Genomic DNA, 12,204 nt, shown 5'->3' with positions numbered 1-12,204 from the left:
CAATAGGCAAATAATTTCGGGTAGGATATTTCATTTTCATTTTGAAGGAAATAAGTAAAATATTATCATCAATTCATCATCATTATTTTTGAATTTTTCTGCAGGGGAAACCAACAGGTGGCTATGAGGAACTAGGTGGAGCCTATATAGAGTTGTTAAATTGTTGATTGATTAAGAAATCTAAGATAAAATATTTTGAAGATATCAACATATTTAATATATCAAATAAGATTAATTTTAATAAACTAACCATATAAAATATTGTACAGTTATTCAGTTATATATGTTCATTTAGATGATAATTCATGTAATAAATATAAAAATTAATTAATTTTGTTGATGCAATAATATGTAATTGAAATGTACATGTAAAATTAATTTATACTGACAATATATTTAAAATTATATTAAAAAATTTAGTTTAAAATAATAAAATTACTTGTTAGAGGCTATGGTTTTTATTTAGTATCAGTGGTAATTTTAGCTAGAGTGAGTCACTAACTTGAATTTAGTGGAAAGTCACAAAGTGTGTACGACTGTAATGGTTATTGTGAATGTGATGGTTACGTTAAATTCAGGATAAGCCTTATCTACTACCAATTAATAAATGAACAATTACACATGGTGTACCTACAACAAATGAATGAGATTTTAGCTTTACATTTCATGGTTAATCTGACAAAATAAATTCAAGTTTCTCATCGGAAAACTTATTTTTAAATCAAATTACAAGAAGTTCTATCTTGACGCGATAGTCTATCAACTCTAATTACCAATTTGCCATGATGACGACGGTCCAAAATGCATCACTGATGTGTAACTCATCACACTAATTACACTGGATCAGGTCTAATCATACCACAGTTAATATAGTTAAAATGCTTGCGACAATTACTAGTAAAAGAGCAGACAGAAAATTGATGGCAGTTTGGTTTGAAATTTTCGGACTCACTGATGAGAAAATAAATGAAATGGGTCACAAGGAACCAATAATAGAACTAGTGATAAAATCAAATCAAGGAAATCAACATTTATATTAATAGAAACAACAATTAACGAAAAAGGAAAAAATACTGTCACATTTTCAGTTTTCTATCATTTCTAGTTTTCTTCCTAGATTCTCTATTATCTGCAGGGTATTGCTTTTTAATCAATAGGTTGCGCATTGCTGTTTTGACAGCTTCAGCTGCAGCCAAGAAAGCACTCTCATCAACAGAAGCACTTCCTTGCAACGTTTCTAGCAGCTTCTCTCCACCAGGTATCTCATCATCTCCCAAAACTACTGGCTCTTGCTCAGCATCAATAGCAGAGATTACTCGCACGCGAGACAACGGCGGGTAGTTACAAGCAGGTAAACTAGAAACACCAGTTACCATCCACAATTTCCCTTCGGCGGGGCTGAACCCCAAGCAGGTAGGAACAAAGGCCTCTCCCGCAATAGAAACCACCTGCAGTGTTCCCATCAGTTTAAATTCCTGTCTCTAGAAAAGGTTTTGTGGTTGCTACACTCTTACACAGATAATGCATGAGTTGATTTTAGAAATCTAACATTATACATGAAGAATAGATCACAAAATGAAAGAAGGCACACTAAATATGACAGTAATCATGCAAATGAGTGTCATTTGAAAAATGTGTTATCATATTTCTTACCTTGGAAACAGAAAGTGTTTGTGCAGAAACATCACAGCTCAACAATACTAGTCCTTGCAAGCTAGAGTTGTATCAAATATAAACATGTCAGGTAATGAACATAAAACTATACCGGACTAATATGGCATGACTGAAGAATGAAAGACTTACCTTTGAATGGCCACAGCAATAAGCAAACCACTGATGGTGGTGCACAAATCAGTAACAGCATGGCCATGCTCCTCTGCTTCACCATTAGACTCTAGAAGTCCTGCCTTTAGAAACAGAAGGTGAGGATCAAGAAAGTCAGACTCATCACCCCGGGAAATAGTAAGTGAGCGGAGCCTTATTTAATCACCAACATTATTTTACAAATTTTAATGAGTATTTGACAAGTCAAGCAATAATTAACAAAATGCATTCATAATTGACTAAGAAATAAAAAACATACAACCCTAGGATCAACGGGATATATACAATAGCTATACCTTAGCAGCAACCTCACAAGTATCTAGGAGCACCCCAGAGGAGATATCCCACAATCGAACCTGCAGAAATCAGTTCCGCATTACTTTTGCCTAACACGGAACAATTTAAGTATAAGACATAAAAACAATGTCTGAGTCCCTAAGGATAGAATTGGTTACTGACCGTTGAATCACCACTGCCAGAGACAAGAAGGCCTTGAGGGCATTCCCGAGCATGAACAAAGGCAAGGCAGGATACAAACCTGCAAATAGGGACATGTCAAAATCTACGAATAGGAAGAAACCTCCCTCCTTAGGATAAAAAAAGAAATGTCAGCTTCACAATTTTGTTAGGATGTAAAATTCTAAAAGTAAAAACTGCATAATGGAATCTTAATCATTTGACATGAGTTATAACCAAATGGGCAGAAAGGTAAACTAGTCCTTACGATCATACAAAGTGAGCATTGTGAATCATCAAGAAATCAAACACAGCAGTAAGCATGATGATTAAATAGAATCAAAACTCACTCTGTATGACCAAGGCAGAAACTTTGTATCTCGTGAGCTCCATTCAACGGCTTCTTGGGAAAATTAGTAACCTGTTGCATTCACACAATTACACAAAGTACTCTAAACAAAAAGCAGCATAATCAATCAATCATAAACTAAATTAGCTTACCCGAATTTTAGAATCCCGATCAGCACTTAAAATAAACCTGCCATCAGGGGAAAATTCCTGCACAGCACAAATAATAACATAAGAAAATGAAATAGAAAACATAAGTCACATTGTAAAAAAGAAAACAAGTTGATAAAAAATCTGACCAAGCTAGGGATGATACTGCAATAGTGAGAAAGAAGCGGCGTCGGTTTCCTATCACCTAATGCCACGTGTTCATGGGACCCAGCCACGTCCACAACCCACACAACACCGAACTTGTCAGCGAAACACACGTGGCAACCGTCCTCACTTATCGCAACCGCACTCACCCTCTTCTCCGACGACACCGTGCAGACGCAGCGCCACGATTCCGTGGACCAAATCTTGACAGTTTTGTCGTCGCCGGCGGACACGAAGAGCTTCCCTCTGGAGCCAAATCTGATAGCTCTGATTGAGTCCTTGTGGAAGGGTGCACCGCACTCGTCGACTAGAGAAGCAGCGGAACCAGCACTGTGCGTGTGTATGAAAAAAAGTTGAGAAAACGGTTAGGTTTGTCGTTACTTGGGGGTTTGGGTTGGGAGAAACTTACAGGAGGTCGAAGACACGGAGGTCGGGTCCAACGGCGACGGCGACGGAGGTTTGTTCCGGGTGAACCGCGATTAGCGCCGGAGCTACTTCAACGTTGTCTCGGTTTGATTCTACTTCTGCTTCTGCTTCTGTTTCTTCCATTTCTGTTTGTTTTCACTGACTTTTTTCAAAGTTGGATTTACGAACGAAAGAGCGTGGATAGCAGTTTCGTCATTTCCGCAAACACGTAGTATCGTGTTAGGGTTTTCGCGCTTCACTACTCCTTCTTTTGGGCTTTCGTCACTCTAATTAAGCCCAATCAACGTCTTATATATGGCCCAAAATGAAAAATATTCTGACAAAAACTCAATATCCAAATTCCATTGTACAAAAATATAATTATCTTACATGTATATAAAAAATTAGTTACCAAATAAATTATAGACTATATATTGAAATGCAAAATATATATTAAAATAAAAAAATAATATATATTCATACACAATATAGTACACATAATATTTTTTGAAAAAAGTTTATATTTAAGATATGAATTAGGTAAAGAAAAGTAATATTTTGACTATTCCTACAATTAAAGTCATTTTGATACACTTGTTTTATATTAATTAGAAGAATTTAATTTTAATAAAAAATCCAATTACATATTGACATGTTAGTAAAACTATTTAGTTTTCACATATTTGAAAAAAGTCAAAAACTCATGTAAATGTTATGACTATATGAAAAATTTTATTCTAGTCCATCAAAATTAAAAGATTATAAAAAATTTAAATAGTTGTTGTTTTAGTGATTTACAACACTATCTTTTTTAAACTTTTTTTTCAGTTTTCAAATCAAGTTTGTCTAACAAATAGTTACTGCATGCAACCGACACTTGCTTAATGTTTGTACGGATGAATCAAACAAGATACACTCCTGTGCACCACAAAAAAAAATAACACTTGGTCACCGTCTAATTGAAATATATATATCATCATAGAAAATCAGAAATAAAAGTAACTTCTTTTTTAAGACCAAAAAGTTAAACACCAAAATACAAAAATAGATATACAGCTGAAATGCAGAACTCAAACACACGAACACAATTTACAGAAATAATTTGCAAAGTGAAACTCCATTTTCACTGCTAGTTTAATTGTCACATTTTATCGGTTGACCTGGTTATGAAGTTTACGAACATTAACCCTATGACTATGAGTCTATGACCTATGACAAAAAGGAACTATGAACTATGAAGTGGTCCTTTTTCCTAAAGAAAGGTGACAAACTTGCAATTGTTGTAGAACCGGCTTGTTCCTGCCTAACTGATGGTCCTTCACCTACTGTTTTGTTTCGAACAGAACAGACAAAGGGCTTGCCTAATTTACCAGCATGTAATCATCACAAAGACAAGGATAAATATTATGGCTTACATACAAAATAAGGAAGCCATTGAAACAACTAATTCTTTGTCTAGTTTAGGGGACCCAAATCCCCCATGAGCCACAAATTACACAAAGGCCTAAGAAAGTTGCCAAGGTCTAAATTCTCAGCAGTGTACAACCAAGAATAGTACCACGACATCTTGTCATTGGAGCTGCCTGACGCCAATTTGGTCTCTCACTCCCAAGTGTGAGAATATCGACATCTGATAATGGCTTAATGTCCCAGTCCCATCTGTCAGGGCCAATGAAGCCTCCAATCACGTATAGATCATCAACCACCCCTATCATTGCAAACCCAATTCTCCTTCGGAACTCGGAAGCTGAACCTACCACCTTTCTCCCTTCTTTGTCCTGCTTGAAGATGAATCCATGGCTAATCACATAAAGTGCATCTTGAACAACCGCCATAGGACCTTGGAGCCACCCGCATTCCTCAACAATCCATCCAGGCCCCGCATTGTCTAAAACTTGAACTGTTGACATGTCCTTGTGCAGCACATGCACCTTTCCACCTATCACTACTCCTGAACAGGCTGAATTGTGGGTGCGATGAAGATCAGCCATTGGAATCCATACATCCTTCTCAGGGTCATACATTTCTGCTTGAGATATTGATTTTCGGCAGCTGGTGAAGCCCCCAGCCACAACAATTTTCCCATTCAAAACACAGCATGCAAACATAGAGCGCGGAACCAGCATTGATGCTCGAGGGGCCCACTGCCGGACTACCGGATCATATGACCAGACTTCATCTGTTGCAAAACAGCCGTCTTGGTCACCAGTCAAGGGATCAACTGCGTCACTGCCACCGCCAATCACAAACAACTTTCCAGCAGTGGAAACAGCACCAAAGTGCGAAAGATGCCTTATTTTTGAGGGAAGAACCGGAAGTGTAATCCACAGATCTCGTAGAGGGTCATACAGCTGCCACACATTCTCTGGGTCAAAAGCACAGACACATAACAACTCCTCTGATGAACCAACCTCCTGCCGAGCTTTAAATAGTTCAGGGCTACGAACAGCTGCTTGCCAAGAACGGCAGACAACCTCTAACTTCGGATGGAGGTAGAAGGGAACCCGAGCAAGGCACCTTATTGCAACAGCATCAGGGAGTCCTTCAATAAGTCCAGCCATTGTAAGTGGATAGCCACTCTTTCATCCGACACAGATAACTTTCCAACTGTGATTTCCTGCTATAAAGGAAGCCACCCCTGAAATCACAATATATATCCAGCAATGTATACAAATTTTGTAAGCTATACTTGAGAAAACTCAAATCCAATACGAAGTAGAAACATTAGTAAGTATAACCAAAGAATGCAGTTGAATATAGTTTTATGATTATATTGTGTTGTTTCATCAAAGAGTACTTTTATAAGTAAACTATATATATATATGAACTTCAGAAAAGATGCAGATCATTGAAGTAGCAACAATGCTAGGAAATAGAATGTTTGAACTGGATATAGAAACATATTCAACAAGTTTTATCATTGGAATGATATACCATGACTAGTAAGGCTCACATAGTGACAACAAACATAAAGCATTCCAAACTCATTGTGAATGATAGATGAGATAATAACTAGTAGGTCTCATATAGAGACAATAGAGATAAAAGTTTTCAAATGAGTGGTCCCTGCCTCAACCTTATAGGCTGATGGTAGAAGACATGATGATACTGTAGACACTCAACATAATAGTTTGAGATATCTCTTATGTTTTTTTTTTTTTTTTTTTTTTTTTCATCACACAAAGCAATTGCCCCATGTTGGGATGTTCTACAATACTTTTCAGTTAACAGCTTGCATTTTATGTGTTTGCCTACCACCATTGTATAACTGAGATTGCATATGATTTGCAGAAAGTTCTTTCTGTCTCATTCTCTCCAAAAAAATAAAAAAACATAAAAAATTAGCAAGCAGATTAAAGTTGCTGCTTGATTGCTCAGCCTTTAAAAAAAGCATGAGTTAAGTGTTTAAATCAACCCACCCAACCCTTGCTTGATTGCTCAGCCTTTAAAAAAGCATAAAAAAGCATAAGTTAAGTACTTAAGTGTTTAAATCAACCCACCCAACCCTCAAAGTTTAAATGGTTTACACTTACACATCTAATATTAGGGACATTAATTCATTCTAGACAAATGAATAACAACAATCAGAGGCTATTCAAGATTTTAAAGGAAATGAACTTGAGAAGCACAATAGTGCAACCTAGCAATTTATGTTGATAGTTCTAATATGAAGGACACAAAAAAAGAGCTAGCTTAATGGCTTAATAACCATCTGTTACTGGACTCTGACATGTGTTTTAACTTCCAACTTCATTTTTTCAATATTGACATTGTGGTGAACCTTGGCCCCAGCAGAGGGGAGGCAACTTAATATATGAGATTATGGAGTATGGATGGGTTATAACTTATAAACAGACCAGTTACATTCCCATTCCTATAAATAGGTCCTCTCTACGCTGCATTAACTTGAACTGGACACAGCCAATGCACTTGCTCCAAAATTAAAAGTCAGGGATTATGATTATATTCATCTCTTAAAACTTTGAGTACCGAATGTCCAACTCTAAGAGAAAATAAAAGGCGAAAACAACTGATAAATCAGCCACGAATGGAAGAACTAGGTCAGAGACGCCTAAGTCACTGAAATTGCAAAAGAGTAATATTCATACCACACACCCATTTTCTAATCAGGCACAAATTAAAGCACAATGTTTAATAGGGAACTACGAATGGCATAAATCCAGCCACATAATGCAATATACCTGATGTTCCAAAGCAAAGTCAATGGCAAAGAGGATATCGATGATTGATCTGTAACAAGACAATAAAGAGAGAAATAAATAAAATAAATACATCCATGGGTAAATGTAAAAGGAAAAGCGAGAAACGGAAGCAAATATGATCATCATCTGAATTCACAAGATGAGGAAAATGCACTAGCTTTGCCAATAGTGCTTCCCACGGTTTTTCTAAAACATGATCCAAAACCAAAACCCGTGAACTGAAATTTTCCGAAAATGCATTCACCCCAAACGCGCCTCTTTCCTCCCAAAACAAAACTGAAAAGAAAGTAAAAACCTTTGACATGCAAAAGCAGTAGAACACAAGACAGCTGATGGAATTCAAATTAGGATTCCAGCCCTAACATTTGTAAGTACTACAATTCTTAATTAATTTGAACAAAGGAATACAAGTAGAAGAAGGATTGTGAAGTGGTAAAGGGGAAACTGAGTTGAAATTGAGGAACAGTATTAAGTAAGGGGTAATCGATCAAGTGAAAATGAGAAAGAAAAGAAAAACGCATAAATTAAGCATCTTGTGAGGGTAAAGATTCGAAGAAAAATTGAAAACGAGAAAGGGAAAGATAGTAGAGAGAGAAGGAGAGAAGGAAAATTTACCTAACAGCGAAGAAGGAACGGAATCGAGTGTACGGAGAGAAACAAAGAGGGGAATATGAAGAGAGAAGAGAGAAGAGAGGGTAAGGAATTGGGTGCGAGCGAGGCTATGGAAACGGCAACGATGAGTTATGGTTGGTTACATGAATGATTATACAAATTGCATTGCATTTGATGAATGAATGAAACCCCAGTGACAGAGAGGCCAATGCAATTATCAATCAATGTGAATCAATGCTCTACGCTATGCTGCTCTTTACTTGCCAAATCCCTTCCTCCATTCTCCATCTCACTAATTTCTTAATTCTTATAGCACACTATTTATTTTTTAACTTAGGTATTTACAAAGTTGAATTTTACAAAGTTGAAAATTCAGTGCTGTTAATTTTAAGTAAAATTGATAATTGAAAATAATTAATAATTTAATTAATTTGACTAAATTTTTATCTAACAATTTTCAATTATCAACTTTATATAAAATTGATTCCACTTGAATTTTTACCATTTACAAATTACTAGTTATTTATTCGGTTCCGCTGGAAAATAACAAAGAGAATAGCCAACTAGAATTAAATAGTTGAAAAATAGGAGATTTGTTATTAAAAGAGAAAAGGACAAATAGGTCCCTAACCTTTTGTCCTGCGGACATTTTCGTCCCTGACTATTGAAAAATACTTTTAAATTCCTGACCTTCACAAAATTTGGACGGATCAGTCCCTCCGTCCAAATACCTCCATCAGGGACCGATCCGTCCAAATGCCTCCGTCAGGGACTGATTTGTCCAAATTTTGTAAAGGGTCAGGAACTTAAAAGTATTTTTCAATAGTTAGGGACGAAAATGTCCGTGAGGCAAAAGATCAGGAATCTATTTGTCATTTTCTCTTATTAAAAAGAAAAAAAATTATTTTCTACTATCTTAATTTTTCAAATTTTAAAATTAGAAATATAAAAAGTTGACTTATATTATAGTTAATTCTTTAGATTTTTTTATTTTTAACTTATGTCAAAATATATAATTCAATATTTTTGTATTATACTATTAATATATGATATTAAATTCTATTTTATATTATTTCTACAATAAAAATTTACATATATATCATTATGTGAAATTAATAGTTAAGAAATTATTTAATAATTTTTTACTATTAACTTTATATGCGTACGAATTTTCATCTATTTTGATTATTATTGTGTCTCAATAGTTCATCCAATTTCATTAAAAGATTTATAATTCATAAGAAAATTTGATGAAAAATGCTAAATTATAATACACAATAAGTTTAATTCATCATTGCATTTATAAGACTTCCTTCTAATGCAGATAAATTAAACTTAGAGATTGTTTTACTGGTAAGCAAACTTATTTGTCAAAATAAAAATTAATTAAAATAATACACAATATGTTTAATATTTTTCGTTTTATCATAGATAATAATTGAAAAAATGAGAGGGGTCTCATAAGAAGAGTTTGCGTATAAGAAAAAAAAAAGAATAATTTACTGGCTAAAGTAAAATTGTCGAATATTTTGTTAACAAAATTATTTGAGAATTTAGTTTAGATTTATTGATAATGTAAAATTGTATCTAAAAGTTAAAAATTAAAATGTTGAATTTGCAAATTGCATGGGGGGTTTTGGGTTGGGTTGCGTGCCCGGGCAGCCTCCTCACTTGTCAATAGAGAGAAGAATACATCTTCGCATATTCTAAATTCCTTTTTTTTTTCTCTCTTTTATATTTTCTTCTTAATTCAGAAAATGAAAATCAGTTTTAATCAGAAAATAAAAATCAGTTGAACAAAAACAAAATTATATGACACTGACCCATTCAACCTTAGCTGGCTAATTTGGATCTTGACTCTCGGTTTCGTACGGACCACGGATTAGATTTTTCTCTCTTACTTTTCTTTTGTATAAATTATAAAATATACTTCTAAAAAATTTAGAAGCTAATGAAAATCAACACTCATCGACACAAATAAAAATAAAAATGTTGAAAATGAACGACTTCTTGTTTTTTTAATGTTAGAAATAAGAGATTAAATTAGAAAAAATATTTGTATATTATTGAGTGTGTTGTAGTTGTCTATTCAAGTTGTTTAGAATGATACAATATAAAAGGGTATTTATAAGTACTAAAAGAATCGTAATAATAAAAACGTAATCTCTTATAATAAATATTCAGATATACTAAACAATACTAATTAATCCTAATTGATCCTAATTATATTATAATATCCCTCCTCAAACTCAAGTGACAAATTGAGTTTGAAACTTATTTAAAACAACTAAAAAAATTGCATAAATTGATAAAACGTCTGAAGGAAGCACAGACGGAACTGCCACGAGAGAACGCAGACAGAACTGTCGAAGGAGAGCGAAAACTATATGATTTCTTCATGCCGCGGGTGACAATGGTGTTTGATCATACGACTTAAAAAAAACAAGACAGAGAAAATAGGCTAGTCGCTGAGGTGAAAAACCATCAAAAGAGTGACAAAAGGGAAAGAAAAATGGCATAGAAAAAAATACAAAAACTACGGCGATTTCATCGCAAGGAAAACAATCTATCCTCTTCCAGGAGGATATCATGGTTCTGATACCATGTTAGAAACAAGAGATTAAACACGAGAAATGATTTGTATATTATTGAATGTGTTGTAGTTGTCTATTCAAGTTGTTTAGAATAATACAATATAAAATGGTATTTATAGGTACTAAAAAAATCATAATAATAAAGACGTAATCTCTTATAATAATACTCACATATACTAAACAATACTAATTGATCATAATTGATCATAATTATATTCTAACATTTAATAGATGGAAAAAATGGATCAAAATGTTTTTATACAAAAATATGAAAAATGAGAAATTGTTAGAAACGAAATGTAATTAAGTAATTATACTAGAAACAAAAAATCTATTAACTCTGCTGCTGTTAATTCGTGTTTTTAGTTCTTACATTAAGAAAACTCTTTACTCCAACAAATTTCAGGTTTTTATATATGCGGGAATCACATCATGAAAATCATATTTAGACATACACACCCACCATCCTTTCGCATTAAAATTTTTTGGCCAATCAAATGATAAACCTATAATGATTTGAAAAGCATAGGATGAAAGCATGACATTTCGCTCATTGTTATCAATACAACGATAACCATCAAGGCACATAATTTGATGGTCCCTTAATATTTTGGACCATTTGAATTTAATTAAAAAAATATATATTTTCTTAATTTTTTTAAACCATTTCATAAATGGATAAAATCAATTTTACAGCTAATTTTTTTTATTTTTAATTGGAAGTCAATATGACTTTTTTCAAGGAAAAAAAAAAAGCAACAAAAGAGATATCAATATAAATATATTACCATTATAGTCCGACTCTTTTATTTTATTTTAAATTTATTTCATAAGTTTAATTATTTTTAATTATATCCAAATTTGTATTTTTGTTTTAATTTTACTTTTAAAAATGAAAAGTCCAAAACACTTCTAATCACAATGGATAGAATTTGATTTAACTCTTAAAATTTTTTGATATTATAATTTTAAATAGGTCAAATCAATTGTCTAAAATTTGTACTAGAACTTATGATTTTAAGATTTGAATCTTGTTATAATATTATGTTTTATATATTTAATTTATTTTTTTATTTTACTTAAAATTTCGATTTTTTTTATCATACTTTTTTCTTCTTCTTCTTTTCGCTATAAAATTCCATCCAACTGTACCATTCTCATAATTTTCTTTATCAATTTACGGCAAATAAATTATCATTTTCACTCATGAAAGGTCAAAATACTGACAAATCTATGAATGAAAAAATAAAATTGACTTTAAATTTATGAAAGATAAGATTTTATTAAAAAATCTATTTAAATCGTAAAATATTATTTAAAATTTTCAAACTACCTTATTATATAACCTAATCCTAAATTCTAATTTTAATTCACACCACCACTATCACCCTCATTCCAAAGTCCCACCATCCAAATTCTCTCTCACC

The 12,204-nt window shown here is 33.2% G+C and overlaps 2 protein-coding genes across 2 annotated transcripts; both read right to left on the bottom strand.

Moving 5' to 3' along the window:
- Positions 1-1,005: 1,005 nt before the first annotated feature.
- Positions 1,006-3,632, bottom strand: LOC112754433 (uncharacterized). Its single transcript, XM_025802082.3, has 9 exons — positions 3,353-3,632; positions 2,928-3,273; positions 2,782-2,838; positions 2,631-2,701; positions 2,284-2,362; positions 2,121-2,180; positions 1,804-1,907; positions 1,654-1,714; positions 1,006-1,448 (listed from the first exon to the last, which is right to left on the bottom strand). Exons 1-9 carry the CDS (start codon positions 3,490-3,492, stop codon positions 1,077-1,079), a joined length of 1,290 nt encoding a protein of 429 aa, XP_025657867.1. The 5' UTR covers positions 3,493-3,632; the 3' UTR covers positions 1,006-1,076.
- A 1,073-nt stretch (positions 3,633-4,705) lies between these two features.
- On the bottom strand, positions 4,706-8,499 carry LOC112754434 (F-box/kelch-repeat protein SKIP30). The gene is made up of 3 exons (XM_025802084.3): positions 8,187-8,499; positions 7,551-7,599; positions 4,706-5,986 (listed from the first exon to the last, which is right to left on the bottom strand). The coding sequence occupies exon 3, from the start codon at positions 5,907-5,909 to the stop codon at positions 4,872-4,874; it is 1,038 nt and encodes a 345-aa protein (XP_025657869.1). The 5' UTR covers positions 5,910-5,986; positions 7,551-7,599; positions 8,187-8,499; the 3' UTR covers positions 4,706-4,871.
- Between the last annotated feature and the right edge of the window lie 3,705 nt (positions 8,500-12,204).

This window comes from Arachis hypogaea, chromosome 16 (genome assembly GCF_003086295.3).
Source record: "Arachis hypogaea cultivar Tifrunner chromosome 16, arahy.Tifrunner.gnm2.J5K5, whole genome shotgun sequence".
Lineage (NCBI taxonomy): Eukaryota > Viridiplantae > Streptophyta > Magnoliopsida > Fabales > Fabaceae > Arachis > Arachis hypogaea.
This window is presented reverse-complemented; position numbering and strand designations above follow the sequence as displayed.

Coding starts and splice junctions, on each gene's coding strand:
- LOC112754433 (XM_025802082.3), bottom strand. CDS start 3,492: ATGGAAGAAACAGAAGCAGAAGCAGAAGTAGAATCAAACCGAGACAAC. Junction 2,839..2,927: donor GCAGTATCATCCCTAGCTTG/GTCAGATTTTTT, acceptor TGTGCTGTGCAG/GAATTTTCCCCTGATGGCAG. Junction 2,702..2,781: donor ATCGGGATTCTAAAATTCGG/GTAAGCTAATTT, acceptor TGAATGCAACAG/GTTACTAATTTTCCCAAGAA.
- LOC112754434 (XM_025802084.3), bottom strand. CDS start 5,909: ATGGCTGGACTTATTGAAGGACTCCCTGATGCTGTTGCAATAAGGTGC.